Source organism: Falco punctatus, assembly GCF_963210335.1.
Source record: "Falco punctatus genome assembly, chromosome: 20".
Taxonomy (NCBI): domain Eukaryota; kingdom Metazoa; phylum Chordata; class Aves; order Falconiformes; family Falconidae; genus Falco; species Falco punctatus.
In genome coordinates this window covers 254,225-274,586 of record NC_137600.1, presented here as the reverse complement: position 1 = coordinate 274,586, position 20,362 = coordinate 254,225, and the positions used below count along the sequence as shown (strand labels likewise).

General features: G+C 61.8%; 1 protein-coding gene across 1 annotated transcript; it reads left to right on the top strand.

Moving 5' to 3' along the window:
- The first annotated feature begins 4,283 nt into the window (after positions 1 to 4,283).
- On the top strand, positions 4,284 to 19,381 carry DBNL (drebrin like). Its single transcript, XM_080370307.1, has 14 exons — positions 4,284 to 4,401; positions 5,417 to 5,472; positions 7,722 to 7,834; positions 8,400 to 8,474; positions 8,759 to 8,905; positions 10,097 to 10,174; positions 10,781 to 10,932; positions 12,060 to 12,114; positions 12,677 to 12,751; positions 12,879 to 12,978; positions 14,360 to 14,509; positions 15,937 to 16,043; positions 17,509 to 17,614; positions 18,220 to 19,381. Exons 1-14 carry the CDS (start codon positions 4,319 to 4,321, stop codon positions 18,357 to 18,359), a joined length of 1,437 nt encoding a protein of 478 aa, XP_080226433.1. The 5' UTR covers positions 4,284 to 4,318; the 3' UTR covers positions 18,360 to 19,381.
- The last annotated feature ends 981 nt before the right edge of the window (positions 19,382 to 20,362 follow it).

The window sequence follows — 20,362 nt, the reverse complement described above, 5'->3', positions numbered from 1 at the left end:
CCATCCTACCCATGTGTCCCACCACACCTGGGTGTCCCTGACCTGCCCAGGTGTCCCCGTCCCACCAGGGTGACCCCATTCCCCATCAGCCGGATGCTCAGAGAGGACTCCCCACCCCACCCCACGAGCACCCCCAGGGTCCTACCACAGTGCCCCAAGCAAGCCTGGAGGACAGATTCATTGGAACACCCACCCCCTGCTCCCCTTTTTCTTCCAGGCTGGGCTCATGCCCTGTGCCGGGGACACACGGGTGGGGTGGGTGCTCATCCTCCTGCCTGTCACCCCAGTGGCTGTGGGAGTGGTACCCAGCGAGGCTTCACCCAGCATCTCCAAGCCATATTGGCTTCATCCCATCCCATCGCCCACTGCCTGAACACAAACCCCAATCTTGGATGGAGGTACCACCTCCCCGTTTCACCAGACACCGGGGACAGTCCCCAGATGCCCAGTCCCGGGGGGTCACAAGTCCGTCCCCCCCACCCCCCCGCCAGGCCAGCAGCCCCTTGCTCCGCTCCACAAAGGTTCTTCAGTTGCTTTGCCTGAAATACTCCATGAAAAGGCTTTTGTAACATCTAAATAACTGGTGACCCCGGTCCCCCCTGCCCAAGTTTCTCAAGGAACAGCGAGAGGCAGCTGCAGGGGATCGTGCCGGCTGCCCCTTCCCGGCTCCCAGTCCTCCAGATGTTTTATTACCCTGCTTTTAATTAACATTTCCATCCATGTGCTGAATGGGGAGTGCATGCCTGCCCCTCCCCAGGCAGCTCCTTGCTCCACGGGCAGATGTGGTGGGGAGAGCCCCCCTGTGCAGGGTCCAGATATGTCTGGGGGGCTGTGAGAGCCCTGGGCTGCTAAAAAACATAAATTATCATTTAAAGTCTTCCTTTTCCTGACATCCCCCGGGCTGGGAGATAAATAACATGGCACGAGCCCACGAAGGAGTGAGGATGTGGCTGGTTCCTGGCATGGGGCACGTGAGAGTGACCATCCCACTCCTCAGGTGACCCCCAGCTTTGCAGGACCCCAAGTACACAAGCAGGACTTGCAGGGCTGCAGTTTTGGGGTCTTTCCCAATATTTTTTGTATGTCCTACAGAGCCAGGAGAGCCTCCACAATGGGTTTGAAGGTCGCCATCAGAAAGCAACTGGTGTTCTGGAGGCAAAACCTCACTGCAACTCATTTCCCAAGATGTTCCCAAGATGCTTCTGCCCCGTTATGTGATAATTAAGGGCATCCTAGCTGGACAGGCGGGACCGGAGGTCCATGAGATGGAGGTGACAGTGGGATAGGAGGTCCATGAGATGGAGGTGACAGTGGGATAGGAGGTCCATGAGATGGAGGTGACAGTGGGATAGGAGGTCCATGAGATGGAGGAGGCTATACTGAGGTCGAGTCCTTCAAAGGTATCACACGTGACACTTGGCCACTACGCAGCCCAAGTGAGGAGCCGCTGCTGCGCCCCAGGGCCCCGTCCCCTCAGCCGGCCTTTGCCCAGGCTGCCGCACCCCGGCAGCGGGTCCTGGGGGGCACAGGGCTGGGGCCGGGGAGCAGGGACGGTGCGTTGGGACGGGAGCCCCGGGGGCAGCAGCTGGGGGGGGAGAGCGGCCACGGGGGGTGGGGGTGGGGGGGGGGGAAGGGTGGGAAATGAGCCTGGCCAGCGGAGGCTGCGGAGGGGAAGGGGGGGGGGGGGGGGTGGCAGGGCCATCAAACACCCCAGCACCTTCAGCCACCCTGGGAGCCTTGGACACCCTGGGGACCCTTGGACAGCCCACAACCCATGGCCACTCCCAGGACCCTCGGCCACCCCAGGACCCTCACCTGCCCTGGGACACTTGGACCCCCTGGGATCCTCAGCCAGCCCAGGACCCCTGGACAGTCCCAGCATGTACAGCCACCCCAGGAGCCTCGCGTCTCTCAGAACCCTTGGCTGCCTTGCGACCCTCAGCGACCCCATTCACCATCTGCCACCCCCATCCCACCCCCACACTCCCCATAGACCCTCTTGTCCCCGGGGGGCTGGGGACATGGGGGGATGCCCAACCCCCACCCCCACCTCCCCTGAAGGCCCAAGGAGACAAATGCCGGCACACCAGCATCACTGTCACCGGTGCTGGGGACAACTGGGGGGTCCCGGGGGATTCATTTAACCCAACCTCACCCTCCGGGGGGGCTGGGGTGGCGGCAGCTCAGCCCCAGTTATTTTGCCAGTGGATGGTGGTGGCGGCTCGAGTGGGGGGGGGGAGGTGGGTTTCTCCGGGGGGAGGGGTGTTTCCCCCCAGTGCTCCCACAGCTGTGGGATGGGGGTGATACGCTCCTGGATTTTTGGGGAGACCCCCCCCCCCGCCTCCACATCCCTCCTGCTGGTCCTGCCTGAGGGTGACCCCCCAGGAGGAGGAAGGCTGGGACGAAGAGCTGGGAGCGAAATCCGCTAAGGGGCAGGGCAGGGGGAGCACATGGAGGGGGTGCAGCTGGGAGGGACACCCCAAAAATCCCCCGAGCACCCCCCTCCTCACCCGGGGGGCTGCACGGCTCCAGCCAGCAGCTGGCTCGGGGCTGGCCTCGGGGGGTGGGGGTGGGGTGGGGTGGTTAGCGGCGGTTTGTCCCGGGGGCAGGGGCGGGGCGGTGGGGACAGAGGGACACGGACGATCTGCAAATGGCCCATAAGCACCGGCCGGGGGCCCGGGCAGCACCCGCACCCCTGCCGAGGGCAGGATGGTGCCCTGCCCGGGGGCCACCGCCTGCCCCGCAGCCTGAGCCCCCCCCCCCCCCCCCCCCCGCATTCCTCGTGCTCAGGGGGCGGCCGGCCAGGCTGGGGGCCAGTTTGCAGAGCAAAAGGGGGTCCCAGCGCCCTGCTCCGAGCAGCAGCACCCCCTGCCCCATGCCAGGCGCCCACCCATGCCCCCTGCCCCACATTAGGCATCCATCCGTGCCCCCTGCCCCACGCCAGGCATCCCCCCGTGCCCCCTGCCCCACGCCAGGCATCCACCCGTGCCCCCTGCCCCACGCCGGGCACCCATCCGTGCCCCCTGCCCCATGCTGAGCATCCTCCCGCGCCCCCTGCCCCACACCAGGCATCCATCTGTGCCCCCTGCCCCCTGCTGAGCATTCACCCGTGTCCCCCTGCCGCACGCCGGCATCCATCCTGCCGTGCCCCCTGCCACACATGAGACTGTGGGTGCCGATGTCCGTGTGTCCCCCCCATAGCCGGGTACACCTCACCTTCATTGCCAGCCCACCCACTGCCCTGTGGGGCCGAGGCCGGGGGGGCGGCCACCCCCCACCCCCCCGGAGGATGTTTTTAGTTCAACACCAGAACAAGGCAATTCTGGTTTGGGGCTCCTGCTCCTGCCGAGCCCCCTTCCCTTCCCACAGCACCCACATTTTGGGGTGAACTGGGGGGCCGAGAGGGACACCCCCATGCCCCGCGTGGGAAAATGTTCGTCCTGCGGATACTTTTCTGATCCCCAAACTCGGGCGTTTCCTGAAAAAAAAGCAGAATGTTGGTGATTTTGGATAAAACAGAGGCACGTTTGCACCCCAAAAAGCTCCAGGCTCAAAGGTGCTGCGATGGGCGGAGACCCCTCCATCCCCCCACAAGCCCCCCCCCCATCCCTCCTGCCCCCCGGCTCAGTCTTGGGGAACCTCAGGGGAATCCCGAGTGGCTGGAGCAGGACTGCACTGGGGGGGGGGGGACGGGGTCATGGACGTTTTGTCCGGGTGTCTTGGGGGGCGGAGCCACATCGGGGCGGGGCTGTGGGGACCCCCAGGGCTGCACTGGGACAGGGGACCCCAAGGGCCACCCTGGGCTGGGGGGCACATTGAACTTCCTGGGGGCCCGGGAGCCACCATGGGGTGTTGGGTCCCCGAGATCTGCCCTGGGTTGGGGGCCCATGGGCCGCCAATGGGTGGGGGGGTCCCCGGGAGCCGCCCTGGGGGGGTGGGGTCGCCGCGGGAGCCGCCCTGGCCAGGGGTCCTCAATAGCCACCCCGGCATGGAGGGTCCCCTGGGCCGGGGTCCCGGGGCCGGGCTAGGCGGGTGCCGGGGCCGTGCGGGGGGTGCCCCCGGGAGAGGGGCGTGGCCTGGCGACCAAAGGGCGTGGTATAGCGAATTGGGGGCGTGGCCTGGAGACGGGGCGTGGCTGTTCTGGGTGGGTAGGAGGTGGGAGGTCCCAAGGGGGCGGTGCCGGGGGGCGGTGCCGGTAGTGGGGGGCGGTGCCGGGGGGGCGGTACCGGTAGTGCCGGGGGGCGGTGCCGGTAGCGGGGGGCGGTCCCGCGGCGGGCGGGGCGGCGGCGGCGCGGGGCGGGCGGGAGCGGGCGCTGCCATGGCGCTGAACCTCGGCAAGAACGGGCGGGCGCTGCAGGAGGCCTACGGGCGGGTGGTGGCGGCGGGGAGCCCCACCGACTGGTGAGGGGCGGAGGACTCTGCGAGGGGGGGCGGGGGGTGCCGGGACGGGGTGCCGGGAGGGGGGCTGGAGGGTGGGGGGGGTGGCTGTGGGGGTGTTTGGGGGGGCTCTGGGGGTATATAGGGGGGCTCTAGGATGTATGGGGAGATGTGGTGGAGTTTGGGGGTCTCTGGGGTGTTGGGGGACCTGTGGGGGTGTATAGGGGGCCTCTGGTATGTTTGGGGGGGCTGTGGGGGTGTTTGGGAGGGGCTCTAGGGTATATGGGGGTCTGTGGGGTGTTAGGGGGGTGTATAGGGAGCTCAGGATCTCTGGGGCGGGAGTCTGGGGTGTAAAGGGAAGGTCGGGGGGGGCGGTAGGAGTGAAACCAGGATGTGTGGGGGTGTCTGGGATGGGGCTGGGGGGCCTGGGGGGTGTTATGGGGGAAGGATTAGGGCTGGGCTGGGGTCTGGGGGGGATGTGGTGGAGGGGATCAGTTGGAGGGTGCGGGGGTGTCTGGGGTGAATGGGGGGATCAGGGGTGTGGGGTGCCTGGGGGGGGATGTGGGGTGTGCGGGGGAAGCAGGGGGTGTGGGGGCGGCACACACAAATGAGGGGTGTGGGGTTGTCTGGGAGGGTGCAGGGTCTGGGGAGGGGTCTCAAGGGTGTGGGATGACCTGGGGGGACATGGGGTCTGGGGGGGGGTGTCAGGGGTGTGGAGTGTCAGGTGGGATCAGGGGTGTGGGGTGTCTGGGGGGACATGGGGTGTCTGGGGAGGTCAGCGCCGTGGGGTGTCTGGTGGGACACGGGGTCTATGGGGGAATCAGGAAGTGCCCAGGATGTGGGGCAGGGGGTGTGGGGGGCCCAAGGGAGCTGGGTGCATGGGGGCACCGGCCGTGCCCCGTGAGTGGGGGGAGGTTTTGGGGGCACGCTGCAGGGAGGGCTGCAGCCGAGGGGAGATGCTGAGGGGCTCTGAGCTTCGAGGTGGGGGCTTCTCCCCCAGCGGGTGAAACCTCCACTTCCCCCCCCCTCCCCCCCCCAGGGCCCTTTTCACCTACGAGGGCAACAGCAACGACCTGCGCGTGGCCGGCTGCGGAGGTGAGGGCATGGGGGGCGACCCCCTGCCACCGGGCTGGGGGCTGCGCGGGGGTGTTTGGCTCCGGGGCAGGGGACACCACTCGCTCCCGCGCCTCCTGGGGAAGGGTGGCTTTTTGTGGGGTTTTCTGTAATCCCTGAGCCTGTTCTCACCCCTGGCGCTGGCGAGGGGTGGTCTGGTGGCCGGAGATGGCAGGAGCATGTGGCTGGGAGCGCCGGGGTGCTTGGTGCAGATTTGGGATGAGGAAAACAGCGAAGGGTCTGGGTGGCAGGTGGGAGCGGCGCGTGCGTGGCTCTGCCTTCTCCTTCCCTTGCATTTTCCTCTTTTCCCAAGGATCCGGAGTCCGGGTCCCTGGACCTCCTTGCAGTCCTGAAGTATTTTAGATCCCAACGGCCGCAGCACAAGGTGACAGAGGGACCATGAAGCGCCTCAGGGCTGGCTTCCTCGGCTGGGGCTCCAGCTCGCTGCTGCCCAAGTGCCCTTCCTTCTTTGTTTCCCTGCTCTGTGGGACCTTTTTAATTTTTTTTGTTTTTTAATCCGGCTGCCGATTCCCACACAAATCCTTCTGGATGCAAAGCTAAAGCTGTTAGAAAGCCGCGCATCCAGGCAGGTTTTTCTGCTCTGCATCCGCATCCCCCCCCGAGCTCGGCTGTGTTCCCTCACTGGCCGCCCTTCTCCTTCGGGAGCATTCCTTGGGTGCTGCGTCCCTGGGCAGGGCAGGGCTCGGCAAAGCCTGTGGTGCCAGGGCCTGTCCGGCTCTTTCCGAGCTGCCACGGAGGATGCGCCGGCCTGAGCACGGACCCGCGGCCGCGGGGGCTCTGTGGGGCCGAGACAAGGTGTGCCGCTGTCGAAGCGTGAGGGTCATACGGGAAAGATCTGAGCTTAGGGCTCACGCAGGTGCTGGCTCCTTGGTGAGGTTTAAATTAAAAGCGCCGAGTGGTTCATAGGCTGGAGTCGGCTTGGTTCGGGGCAGCGTGCTGCGGAGCTGGGACCCCCCCGCAGAGCTCCGCTCCTCCCAGTGCTTCCCTTGTGTCCCTCCGTGCCCGCGTTAAACACTGACCCGGTGCCTGGCGAGGGCTCGCAGCCGCTGACCAGCTTCGGGCTTCCAGCCTGAAACTTTTCTGCTTGCCGGGCTTGGAAACCACGGTGCCAAATTTAGAGCCGAAACGTAAATATTTAATAGTGGAGAAGAAAACAATCTCGGGTCCTGCTGCAGTGCGGAGCACAGCGGGCTGGGCTCTGCCGTCACCGGGTGTAAGCAGTAGCTTGTTTTCCCGTTTTCAGGGGTCAGGCAAATCGAAGTAGGAGGAATTGTGGTCTGTGGGAATTTTTTTTAAATGAGAGCACATGTTTTTGCCTTTTTCCTCCTTTTCTGGTAGTTTTTTGGCATGCAGTTCTCGCGGGAGCGACGCTGCAGTTCGTGGGGCGGCACAGCACTTTCCATCGCTCGCCCGCCGTGCACAGACCCTCTGCTGAGCCTTCCTCCGCACAGAGCTGGGCTCCCCTCTCCTCCTCCTCCTCTCATGGCTGGGAGCATCCCCTGCAGAGACCTGCCTGGCGGGGCCCTGAGGGTTCGGCACCATGAGGAGAGCGCGAGGGCAGCAGTTCCCTCCCGCGGCTGGTGACGGTGACCGGTGACTGTACCCCGTGCCAGCCTCTTGCTGTCATTTCTGCTTCCCATGTGATGAAGCGGGGCTTGTTGCAGCCGCCGGCGGACCTGGAATGTGGGACAGGAACAAGGCGTAGCTGGTTCTTGGGACTTTTCTGAGCTTCGTTGCATTGGTGACGGGCAGCGGGGATCTCACCGGAGACCTCACGGTGCTGTTCCGCGTAGGAGCATGTGGGCAGAGCGTGCGGCTGCCTGCGCTGGCTAAAGCCTTTAGTTAGTCGGGGGCACGTGAGCATCGCCCTGCCCTGGCATCGCTTGCCTTGTGTTACGGAGCCGGGTCTTCCCATACGTGGGTTTGTGCTCGTTGCAGTGAAGCTCTGAGGAAGAGGAGCTCTGGCAGCGAAGGCTGCTCGGAGCAGGGGCACTGGGGAGAGCGGGCTGGGGGTTGGCTCCTGTGCAGCCAAGCGGGTAATGGGAGAGCTGGGCTAAGCACGAGGGGTCTGAAATGCTTTTGGTGCGGGACAGCTCCAAGTCTAACAGGAATAACCTCCAGCAGGCTGTAGCCTCCACAGGCTCGGCCGTTCCCACCACGTGTACGTGACCTGCTTGTCTTAACGCCCTCTCCTTTCTCTCCTGGGGCAGATGGGGGCCTGGAGGAGATGGTGGAGGAGCTCAACAGCGGGAAGGTGATGTATGCCTTCTGCAGGGTGAAGGATCCCAACTCTGGCCTGCCCAAATACGTCCTCATCAACTGGGTGAGTGGGGCAGACCTCCACCTTTCCGGAGAGAGACCTGCTGCAGATAAATCCCTGTTTCTCCCCTCAATTCTCTCCAGAACCTCAGCTGCCCAGTGCTAGGCAGCCAGCACTGGGGTGGGGGATCCCCCCCCCCCACGCCGCAGTGTCGAGGACGTACTGTGCCCGCTGCTGTGGGTGCAGACCCCACGGACACAGGCGAACACGCTGGGAGGACTCACTTCCCCATTGTGTCTTTGGCCATGTGGCTCGCTCCACTGGCAGCGACGCTGCTGGCAAACGGCTCCAAACCCATCAGGGATGGGTGGAATGAGGCGCTTGAGGTTCAGCAGGAGCTGGGAGCCCTTGTGGTGTGGCCGTTGTCCCTGGGCAGGAGGCTCGCCGTGTCCCGCTGGGCAGTGCTTGCTGCAGAGCGGGCTGCTTTCCACGCAGCGAGCTCTGGGGAGCCCTCGCCGTGGCCGGGGCCGGTGTGGATGTTTTGCAGGCTTAGATCAAGGTGCTGCTGCTATAAAACCAGCCTGGGGTGGGACTCTGCTCAGCAGGTGCCGGTGGTTTCTCTTTGCAGACTGGCGAGGGCGTGAATGACGTGAGGAAAGGAGCCTGTGCCAACCACGTCAGCACCGTAGCCAACTTCCTAAAGGTGTGGTCCTCTTTTAATGGCATCCTCCCCGTACCAGTGGGCACTGGGCTGGGCGTCCCCAGCCACGGGGACCCTGCACCCTGCCCTTCGGGGGCTGTTTGCGGGCGGGATGGTGGCCAGGAGAGCCTGGGAGTGCTCGATACCCGCTGCGCTTCCCTACCCGAGCCCTTTTCCTTCCCTTGGGAGCTCCGGGAGCGTGGGCAGGACCTGTCAAAGCAGCGTGGTGGGTTTAGTGGCTTCTGGAGTCACCCCCTCACTCCTGTGCTGGCTTTCTCCCTGCTCAGGGGGCTCATGTCACCATCAACGCTCGTGCGGAGGAGGATGTGGAGCCCGAGCTCATCATGGAGAAGGTCGCCAAGGCCTCTGGGGCCAACTACAACTTCCACAAGGAGAGCAGCAAGTTCCAGGACTCAGGCCCTCAGGCTCCCGTGGTGAGTTGGCTCCGTGGGGGCTTCCTGGTCCCTCTGGGCTTGCAGTTGGGCAGAGGCTGGGTCCACTGTCACGCTGCGGTGGAAGGGGCTCCCTGTGCTCTGCTGTGCTGGCGGTGGAAGCGCTGGTGGTTTTACCCAGGGCTGGTTCCTCTTGGGCTTGTTGCAGGATGGATCAGGACACGAGCATGGGATGGTGGCACAGGCGAGATGTCCTTGTGGCAAGCAGAAAGCCTAAGCTCTCCTCTCTGTAGACCCAGCCATGATTTTAAGCAGGACTGGTTCCCCTCAGCTCTATTCAAGTTTTTAGAGACACAAAATCTCCAGCTTTTAAAATTTGCAGAGTATCTGCGAGGCTGGGGGCTCCTCCGAAGCTGTGGCGCAGCCGAGGGACAGGGAAGGTGTCAGTGCAGCAGCATTTTGACCTGCTTGCAAAGGAAAACCGAGGCTTCCCACGGTGCTGTGAGGTGTTGAGGCCAGAGATCTCAGTGGCTTCCTTTCTGTCTGCATGGAAACGTTCTGTGGGCAGGTGTCTTAACACCCCCCTCCTCAAGCAAGTGAGGTTTCTCAGCTGCACAAGGGAGAAGCTCAGCTGCACGTGCTCTCCGATTCTGAATCGCTTGACCCCGCTCTGGGACATGGGTGAGGAGCAAACCGGAGCTTTGCAGGACCCTCACCTGTCCCTCGGCGCTGCGCTGGTGCGGCAGTGCCACGTTCCCGTGTGTCCTGGTCACTTATTCGCTGGCTGCTCCAGTCTGGGCTCTGCGGGCGACCTGATTTTTGCTTGGGGGATGATGAAAACCGGGGTGGAAGTCCCATTTCCTGGTGACAGGCACATGGCTGGGCCACGGCCAGCCCTGCTTTAAAGCCTGGGGCAAAGCGTCAGGCTGCAGGAACTTGTAAAGAGTCACAGACTGTGCTGAACACGGCGTCGTGCTGGTTTTGCTGTTGCATTCTATCACAAAGTGTCTAGTTTTTCTTTATGCTGAATATCTTCCCTTGACCCTTTCAACCCAGCCTGCTGGCCCTTGGTGTTGTGGGGCTGCCAGGGGAAGGCAAAGAGGGGCTGGCCAGTCCCGTAGCAGCAGGAGAAAGCTGCCAGAAAGCTGCCAGGACAAATTTCTGCAGAGAAATGCAAAAATGGTGATTGCTTACGGACTGCTGCTCACCTGTGCCGCCTTCTGCCTCCTTCAGGGCTCCGTCTACCAGAAGACAAATGCAATATCCGAAATCAAGAGAGTCAATAAGGATAATTTCTGGGCCAAAGCCGAGGTGAGTGTTGCCACTTCTCTTCAGCAGCCAGGCGTAAGCAGGACGAGGCGTTTGGATTTAGCTGGAGATTTCTCTCCATCTGCATCCCCCCTCTGTAACGTGGGCTCCCCTGCCCAGAGTCAGGGATCCAGACCTCGAGCGGGTGGGGAGCTGGGCTGGCTCCAGGGGTCCTGCTGCCTCGGGCTGCCAGGGGAGGATGAAATCAGCCTTGAAGAGCAAGATGCTTTTCATCTCATCTTAATTTGGGCTCAGGGCCGCTGGAGCAGGTGCATGGGGAGACTGCTGGGCTGCAACCCCGTTCCCAGTGGGTGGCAAACTCCGTTTTTTTTTGGGGGGGGGCTGTTTTTTGACCTTTCCGAAGGCAGCTCTCCCAGGCGGAACAGCAGGGTGAGCCTGCTCTGTATTTCCTTCCTGTTCAGGTTGCTTGCAGCAGGGTTTTACAGCGGTTTAGCAATCGTGTGTGAAGCTTCAGGCTGCGGAAGTGTCGCAGGCACCGCGGGAGCTGCCAGGGGATCCACCATGCCAGCTGGTGGCATGGTGCAGCGTACAGGGACCTGGGGGGGTTCTCGGAGCTAAACCCACCACTTGACTCTCGTCTTCCATTAGAAAGATGAAGAAAACCGCCGGCTGGAGGAGAAAAGGAGAGCAGAGGAGGAGCGGCAGCGGCTAGAGAGAGAGCGTCGAGAGCGGGAGCTGCAGGAAGCAGCTGGGCGAGAACAGAGATATAAAGCCAGATCCAATGAGATCGAAGCCCAAAAGTGAGTCCCTGCTGCTGGCAGGTGCTTGTGACGATGCCTGGAGCCCACCCCGCTCTTCGGGATCTCTCAGCTTGCTCTCAGTGGTCTGTGCGCCCTGGGCACCGCCTCTCCCAGGCTGCTGCCCCTGTGCTGACGGTGGAGCACTGTTCCGCAGCGGGGGCAGGTTTTGCCTGTGCGTTCTCTGCTGCTGCAGCCGCTGCAATCCCAGGAAACCTCCTTCGAGGTAGCGCATGTGGCGGGGATCGGCCTCAGCTTGCGCTGGGACAGGCTTAGCCCAGCCACCCCTGCGGGGCACAGCCCTCGGGCACCATCATCCACGGGTCCCATCCTGACAGCTGCTGTGCGGTCCGAGCATCGGTCTGCACGTGCCGACGTGTCAATGTGTCGCATTTGCTTTTGCTCACCTTCCTGGAGCGGTGGCGAAGGTTTGGCCCAGCTGATTGGGCTAGCCTGTGGGCTCCTCCAGCCGGGGGTCCCCCAGCAAGCCCCTGCAGTGGGGAGAGCATCTTCTCCCTGGCTGAACCACTGTTTATCCAGCACCACCTGTGGGTCTTCCTGCCTGTGGATCCTGCCCCAGCACCGCGTGCCCCGCTAGTGTCACCAAAACCTGTGGCTGCGGGACGGGGGTCTGCAGGGTGCCAGCAGGCTGGGTTGGGTGGTGGAGGGCTCTGAGCTCTGCACAGAGGAGGTGGCATGTGCCAGACGGCCATTGTGCTCCATCTGCTGATTTCCTTCCTCTCTGAGCCTGGCGTGACCCCAGGGAGCCTTCTTGGCGGCGGAGCCGGCTCCCGCGGGCACTGCCTTCCTGTTCTGAGCCTCCATGGGGAAGTCTGTCTCACCCGTCCCTGCCGGTGATTTTGTCTGTGCCCTGAAGGAAGAGGCTTCCCCGGTTTGGTCTTGCTATTTGAAGCAGCTTCTGCTGCTCTGCTCCTCTCTGCTTGCCGTTCCCCCTGCACGGCTCGGAGGGCGGCCTGTGGCTCCCCACCTGGCCCCAGAAATGGGAAAATGTCCTGCCTTTGGTCTTCCCTGTGCGGCTGCAGCAGGGTGAGGTCCCAGAGCAGCCCTGTGCAGAGCAAACCACTCGCCCTGCCTGTTCCTTAACCCTGATTTGTCATTTGTCACCGCAGGAGGCTCCAGCAGCAGCAGGAGGCAGAGAACAGGGACAAGGAGCAGCAGCAATGGGTGAGCTTCAGCGTTGTCCCCATGGCGAGGTCTCATCACACATCCTCTCAGTGGAGGGGGCAGGGTGCCACGGTGCAGAGGTGGAGGGTGGTGGAGGAGCTCCCCGGGCACTGCTGTGGTGGGTGGGGGGCATGGAAAGACCCGTGGACGCCCTCTGGCAGGGGAGGTGCCACAGGCTGGTCCTCCAGGTCTCTTGCTCCATCCTTGATTTCGCTGGATGGGCTTCAGTTTCGTTGGATCTGGCTTTACATCTCTGCTCACGCTGGCTGCGTGCTCCCAACAGCTGGTCCGGCCGCAGCCTTGGGGAAAGCAGAGTTTAAAACTCTCTCTGAGCCTGGGGACTCTGGAGGGAACTTAAGTCCTTATCCTCAGACTGGCAGAGCTCCTGCATCTCCCAGATCCAGGGGGTTTCCTCCTCATGCGCCCTCCATCGCCGTGGCTGGTCCTTGTTCCCATTTCTCCTGTCCTGGGGGCTGCCTGGGGGAGCGGGGGTCTCGCTGGGGAAGGAGGGCGCTGGCTTGGTGCCCACCCAGGCTGTAGCAGACCCTTTCTTGTGCCACAGAGGGAGCAAGCTGAGGAGTACGAGGCCAGGCAGCGGAAGGGCTTCAAGAGAAGTGAGTCGGTGGAGAAAGCCCAGGTACGCCGCCGGGAGCCTGAGCGCGCTGCTGGGGGGCTGCGGTGGCTCGGCTCCCCCCTCGCGCCGCTCCCTGTCTCAGGGCTGTGGCGCCTTGACCGCGGGGTCTGCGCCCCCTTCGCCTTCGCAGGAGGCCGCGTCGCTGATAGCGCAGAGGGCGGTGAACCCCCGCGACATCTTCAAGCAGAGGGAGAAGTCGGTGCCGGCGGACGCGGTGGCCTCCCAGCCAGGTACGGCGGGGTGCGGCGCTGGGCCAGGGCAGGCAGCGTGGGGCAGTTCTGGCCCGGGTGCTGCGATGGGGGAGCGTGGCTGGGGGGGGTGTTACCCGTGAGGCCACCGTCCCGCCGAGCACGGGCAGCTGTCATCACGCCCTGCGCTCTCTGCCACGGGCAGAGCGATGTCTCTTGCCTGGCTCGTGTGGTTTGCTGTGGCACAGCTCTCGCTGCCGGCTGCGCCAGCTTTCAGCAGCTGAGGTGGAAATTTTCTATACTTCGACACCACTTCTGATGCTTAAACTTTTTTATTTTTTATTTTTTTTTAAATGAAAATTAAATATTTTAATGCCAGGAAAGCACCACTGTTGGAATCTATCCCGTTGGTTCCACCTGATATTTTCTTTTCACTGGCTGAACCAAGCAGGAGTGCGTCCCTTAGAACAGACCAGTCTGATCTATCGGACAGAACCCAGGAAGCTGTGAAAACCGAAGCTGAAAGTGGCCAAGGAAGTCGCTGAGAGCACGTGACATCCCCCGCAGTCGGTGCAGCCTTCTTGAAAGTGCCTTGAATTAATTTGCAATAAGCACTTTTATTTTGTGATATGAGGGCAAACGCACTTGCTTTCGGTAGGCAAGCCATCGGCGGGACAGGATGGAATGCCGCGGCGGGGGGGTGGGGGTGGAAACGTCTTTCTTGCTATTTAAATGTCACAGAGGGCGGCTGATTGCTGAGGGTGAGAAATCCCTCGGGGTTGCCCTCGTTAGTATTCGGTGTTTTTCAATGGAGGAAAGGAAGACAAATGCCCTGGCACTGGTAAAAGCCAGTGAGGTTGGTGCTTACTCACTGCCCTGCTGGGGCAGGGCTCACCTACCGCTCCTGCTTGGCTTTTGTTTGCATCCAGAAGCACAGATGGGGGAGATAACGGCCGATGGTTACCTCCTGCCAAGGAAAGTGCGCTGGCTTAGAAGGCTGGGAGCAACCAGCCTGAGTTGTACCCCTCCCAGCTGCTGATCCTAACAATGTCTGCGAAATTCGGGGTGCTCCAGAAATTCAGGGTGCTCCAGAAATTCAGGGTGCTCCAGAAACTGCCGCGGAGAGTCGGACCCGGGTGAATGGTGGCCTCCAGCTACTCTTCCTCCCCCAAAATATATCTCTCTGTTTTTTCCCTTGGCTGCAGCTACTGCTGTAACCAGTAGACAAACTTGTTTTTTGTAACCAGGATTAGAGCTGGAAAATCCTGCTTAGGAGGAGGACTGAGCCACGGGCTCCTAAGGCAAAAAGCGTCTGGCAACACCCTTTGGTGGCTAACTCCTGGGGATCCGTGGAGCTGTCACCTGGAGCATGGAAGCCTTGATGCCTGCCTGGCTCCTGCAGCGCATTTCACTCCTTTTCCAGGCAAACTTCGCAGCCCTTTCCTGCAGAAGGAGGTGAACTCTGTGCCGAGTCCTGCCTCCCCGGTCTCTCCTGCCTGGGATGCTGCCCCAGCCTCCTTCACCCCCTCCTCTGCTTGGGGGATGCCTCCAGCCTCCCTGGTACCCGCAGCAGGTGTGTGGCTTTGCTTCCTCACCTAACCAAAGCTTTCCACCTCGCCTCTCCAAAGAGATCCCCAAAACCGGGCATGCTGAGGTTAGGTTCCGAGTGTCTTTTGTTTTTCCATGCCTTGGCAGAACACGTGCGGATCTTTAGGTCAGAAACCCACAGCGGTGTCTTTGGCCGTGGCGGGGGTGGCAGGGGCTGAGCGTGGTGCTGAGGCCGGGAAAGGTGGCCGGTTGTTGCTGCCTGGTGCAAAGGTCCCTCGTTTCCTCCTCGGGCTCAGCAGAAGGTTCAGCAGCTGAGGGGATGAGGAAATCTCCTGGCTGAAAGGCTGACATTCAGCTGCGTGCACCCCCAGAGCCCCCTCCAGACCTCCTGCTGCAGGGGCTTTGAGGTTTGCACCCAGACCTTTCCAAAATGCCTTTGAGACCCAGCAAAGAGGGCTTTTTACCCCCACGCAGTGATTTCCCTCTGGGCAGCAGCCAGCTCTAGCAGTTAGAGCTGTTTTGCCATCCCAGTAAAGACCAGAGGATCCGCGCGTGCCGTGGCGCAGGGCTCCCCCTGCCCAGGCATCGCTGCCCTGGCTGGGGGGGCACGGCAGGGACCGTGGTGGGATGCTCTGTCTCCTTTCGGGTGGTTTGGGTGGGAGGAGGGCTGGCTGTATCCAGAAGGTTTTCCCATGTGCCGTGGGTGGCACGGAGGTGTTGCTTTGTCCTTGAAGGGCTGTGTCATTTCACATCCCTGCTGGCTTGTCCCCGGCTCTCCAGGCTGCTTGCTGCCCTGTCCCAAGGCTGCCCCACAGCTTTGCTTCAGGAAGGTGGGCGCTGGCAGACAGCCCCCAGGCTGCCATTTCCCTGCTTCCCCAGTAAGTCAGAATTTACCTGGTCACAACCAAACCCTTTGAGCAATTGAGTTCAGCAAAATGCTTCGGCCAGAAATAGGTTTTCTTTGGTGGAGCAGAACCAGCCGTTGTTTCAGAGCGACTTGTTACGCTTTCACTCCCGTCCACCCCAGGGACTCGGTGGGGCAGGAGTGAGCAGGGGGCCAGCAAGGCTGAGCTCCAGCGGTCCCCCGGCTACAGGCACTGCTAGACGCTGCTCTTGGCCGTGGCCTCTGCACCAACCCTTCCCCATCAGGTTTGGTGTTCGCCACAAGGAGCAGCTTGGAAACAGTTCATCTTGAGCAAGAATATTCCTTTCCACGTCAGAGATCCCGACTCTCTCCCTTGTCCTTTTCATCGCTCCCGAACACCCTGCTCACCCCGTGACTGGGTTTGTGCCTGCTGGACCCATCCCCTCGGCAGGACAGGAGACCCGGAGGGTGTCCATGCTAGACGTTTGGTGGCACCTCAGCCTGGAGCAGCAGCCAGACAAGCGAGGGGACAGGAGGAGGTTCAGGTGACGGATGTCGTGGTGAGATGCCATGTGTTTCTGTTGCAGGACAAGACTCCGGGTACAACTCAAGCATCGCAGCTTCCCACGTGGAAGAGGCAAATCTGTATGAGGAGCCGCCGGACCCCTCGGCCATCTATGAAGAACCCCCTCAGGTTGGTGCATGGGAGAGGACAGAGGACCCTGGAGTGACATAGGGCACCTGAGAGCTGGCCAGGATCCTCCTGCGACAGAGGGTGGCTTGGTCTCAGCTTTTAGGATGAGCCTGGAACCCTCGTACGAGTGTCTCTGTGGGTGCAAGCATCCTCCGGCGCTCCCAGCTGCCTGGGCTAAAACCTGTAGCAAGCTGAGAAATCCCGGAGTTCTCGCACGCTCAGGTCACATCCACATGGCTGGGGGTGCTGTGTCCCTTCGCAGCGCTGACAGCGAGAGGTGCTGGTGCTGAGCCCCCGTGTCACCCATGCCACAGCCTGAGGTCGCTCCAGCTGGTGTCACTGCCCTGTCCCTGGAGCCCTGCGAGGTGGGGGGTGGGGGGGTGGGGGGAGTGGGGGACACACGCTCTCGTCAGCCCCTTTGCCAAAGTGCTTTCGCCTCCTGCTGCTTCGCAGGTCCCAAACCAGCGGAGCTGACAAAGCCCAGCTATTCTTGGCATGCTCTGTCAGATTCTCCAGCGTCTAATAGTGGGGTTGTGTCACGCTGCAGTGTTGCCCTTGGAGATGTCGTGGCTGTTTGGTTCCCTTTCCTCTGTTCCTCCATCTTCCCTCCCACCCCCTGCTCACAAAACCATAAGCGTTTCAAACACACTTAATTTTCTCATTCCTGAATTTGTCTGGAAGTGTCCAGCTGGTTCAAGAGGAGCAGGAGATGGGCTGAACGGTTGCCTCAGCCTTCCTCTGCGAAAGAAAAAAGAAAAAAAAAAAGGAAAAAAAAAAAGAAAAAAGAAAGTAAAGAGCCACCAGCTCAGGTCTCAAAATAGCAAAGAGAAACGCTTGGGGATCCAGGCTTGGAGCTGGTCCAGCTTCACCAGACTTAAATGTGGGGGTGCTGAGCCGCTCTCTGCAGCAGGGGCCCTGAGGGATGCGGATCCGCTCCCAGAGGGGCTGTCTGCTGCCGGTCTCCGGTATTTCTGGTCGTGGTGCTGGCTGCCGGGCCAGAGCACCGCAGGATCGGTGTGGGTTGGTGAGCCAAACCGGAGAGCTGGCCCCCTCTGTTCCCCCGGTGCACGGCTGGCTCGCCTGCTGTCTCCTCTCTCCTGGCAGGGACGCGTGGCGTGACATTCCCAGAGCCACTGTTTTTATCCCGGGGGGCGTCTGGGGTCTCCTGCATGCGATGCTCTGAGGCTCGTGGGGCTGATCTGAATCTCTGGGTGTTGCACGGTGTTGGACTCCTCCCCTCCCACCGTTTTCTCTTGCGATTCCCGGTGGGCATCACCTCCTGGTCTGCCCGGGCAGCCAAGCAGGGCCGTGAGAAGTGGAGCAGGGCGATGTGCACCCCATGTGCCGGCATTGGGGTGGCGACCCCCCAGGCTGCAGACCCTTGCAGTGCCTGTTGAAGCACGAGCTGCCTGGCACTGCACCGTTCACGCCGGTAACTCCTTTCGTGCCTCTCTCCTTCCCGAAGGGACACGTTGACGATGCCAAATACGACTACGCCGCCGAGTACCAGCAGCCGCCGGACCTGACTGGGAAGGGGCTGTGTGCCCGGGCGCTCTACGACTATCAGGCTGGTAAGAGCTGCAGGGCTCGGGCTTTGCCTCTGAACTGGGGGGGGGGGCTTTGCTGGGCCCAGTCTGTTCCCGGAGAGCCAGACTGGAGACACCGCCCACCACACTGGGCATTCCCATGGCTGTGCACTGGGTAAAGCGTCTTCCACCCAAATCACAGCTGGAAAAGCAAGCAAAGGGAGCTGTTGGCTTCTGGATTTTTTCCTCTAACATCTGTTCGCGCTTGCCTCCCTGTCTTCCCTCCCCTGCCTCCTGCCTCAGAGCCTGTTTTACCCAGATATTCATGTTATAATTTACCGACCCCCCAGCCTTTCGCAACAGCAGTGGGGCTGGGCTGCCCTCGCTGCCTGCGGCCGTAGAAGCACCGCTCTGCTGGGGAGGGGGCTCTCAAGGGGTTTGGCTGCAGCAGCGCACGGCCCCAGGGAAACTGAGTCACGGACCCCTTCCTTTAAGCAAAGGGGTGGCTGTCAGGGGGGCTGCGTGCCTGGCACAGTGTGTCCCTGCAGGAGGGTCGTCCGAGGCAGGGGGGGACTCCCAGCCTCTCTGGCTGTGCCGGGCAGGGGGGTCGGGTTGGTTTTAACCCCCTCCCTCACTCTGTCTCATTCCAGCTGATGACACCGAGATCTCGTTTGATCCGGAGAACATCATCACCAACATCGAGATGATCGACGAAGGCTGGTGGCGCGGCTATGGTCCCGACGGCCACTTTGGCATGTTCCCTGCCAATTATGTGGAACTGATAGAGTAAGGGGGCTGGCAGGGGCTGCAGGGACCAGAGCTGCTCCATCCCCCTGGGAGTGTTTGACTCCTGCCTGATTCTTCCAAACGCTGTGTGGCTTTTATTTCTTTTTTTTTTCTCTCCAAGTGAAGTGCCATTGTCCTGCTCCCTCGCAGCAGGGCTGACCCAGGCACTGCTCCTCTCTGCCCTCTCCCATCCCCCATAGCTGGCCCTTGGTTGGGATGAAGGGTCCCATCCCATCCTGAGCCCCTGCAGTGCTGATCTCCCCCTCCTCCCTCTGGTTTGGAGTGTGAATTCTCTTTCAGGACTGAAGGAGGGGATGACTAATCCCTTATGGGGCATTTTCAGGGAACAAGTTGCCTCTCCCCCCATGCTCCCTCTGAGCCCGTGGCCACGGTGGAGATACCCCTTTCCCCATTTTGGCTCACTGACAAAGCTCACTACGCTGATTTTAGCATCTCACAGGGTGTGACAGCACCAAGAGAGCCAAAACTTGGCTCCGCGGCGTTGCCATCCCCACCCTGAGCATCCCAGAGCTGACACCAGGGCTGTCCCAGGTGTCCCAGTGTCTTCCTCTCTGCTGTGCCCACCGGAGGGGTTTCCTCTGCCCTTCCCTCTCCCCAAACCATGCTTTGGGAATGTAAATCATGCGTGAGCAAGCTCCCCTGCAGAGGAGATCCAGCGAGGCCAAAGTGGGTGGTTTGAGTTAATTTTTCAGCAAAACCTGTGAGCATGGGATCCCTCCCCTCCTCCGTCACCCCAAATTCACTGTGAACAAGGAAGAGCCCAGCCCAGCTGCCACCTTCCCCCTGTGTTGTTTCTTCCCTTGGTGTTGCTTTAGAAGTAGAAGGAGAGGATGGGGTTTGGAGGTGCCGAGGGTCCCGGCTCGCCCACCCCTCCGACAGCACTGGGGGATGCAGCGGCTCCCCTGAGCCTGTTCCCCTGGGTCCTGTGGGCTCCTTCCCCACTGCTCACTCCTCCCGTTCCCTCCCTGTCCCTCCCAGCAACAATAAAGGGCTTTTCTTTGGTGATGGATGCAGCAGGATCTGTGCAGTCCTGGGCAGGAATTGGGGTGAAATGCCAGTGCGTTGGCACGGGGCCGGGCAGAGCTCACGCATCCCTGATGTCAGCCGTGAGCGCTAACGAGAAATCTTTTAATAAGGCAAAGCCGAGCTGTGCGGGGGAATCGCCACGTGTTTTTGCAACAGGTCACCGTGACCAGGCTTGTGCTCCAGAGAGGGGGAAGGAAGTCAGGGATAATTGGATAAATAATTAGCCCCAGCGCTCATTATTTGAGTCTAATGAGGGAGGGAGGTTTGGTCAGGAAAGCAGCCGGAGGCAGTGGCTGGCAGAAATGAGCAGCAGTGACGGGGGTCCTGCATGTAGAGGGGCTTTAGGGGTGTTCTTGGGGACGTGAGGACATCGGGGATGGCAGGGGGGGATGACATCAGGGACACGTGGGCATGGAGGCTGCAGGGACACCAGGATGAGGGGACCTTGGTGGGGCAGGGACACTGAGGATGTGGAGACAAGAGGGACTTGGGGACACGGGTGATTTGGGGACGTGGGGTCCCCAGGGATGTGGGGACCCAGGGCTGGCAGCCAGGTGGGTGCCACAGGCCATCTCCCACCTTTTCCAACTGTGTGGGGGTTGGGTACTCATGCAAGGACAAGCGCTTCCCTGTCACCACAGCAGGGGGTGTCACCCCAGGGGGCAGAGGTCTGGTGCACTCATGACACAGGTGGCCCTGCAGGATGCCATATGGGGTGGCGTCACGCCGGGGTGCTGGGGACATCTTCCTGCTGCTGCCACGGCCCCTGCATTGCCGTAGCCCTGCACTGTCTGTGTCCTCTCGTGTCCCCCCATCCCCAGGGCTGGCACAGCACCCAGAGCAGCACGACGTAGGACTCGGCACCATTCCTTTATTCGCCAGAGCCTGGGTGCAGGATGGGGGAAATGTGGATGCAGGGGTGGGGTGGGCATGGAAATGGTGTAGGCACAGAGGTGGGGT

What these genes read in the sequence shown, in the direction of transcription:
- DBNL (XM_080370307.1), top strand. Translation starts at nt 4,319, where the DNA reads ATGGCGCTGAACCTCGGCAAGAACGGGCGGGCGCTGCAGGAGGCCTAC. An exon ending in GCGCGTGGCCGGCTGCGGAG is followed by an intron (nt 5,473 to 7,721) that starts GTGAGGGCATGG and finishes CTCCTGGGGCAG; the next exon opens with ATGGGGGCCTGGAGGAGATG. An exon ending in CTCCCTGGTACCCGCAGCAG is followed by an intron (nt 14,510 to 15,936) that starts GTGTGTGGCTTT and finishes TTTCTGTTGCAG; the next exon opens with GACAAGACTCCGGGTACAAC.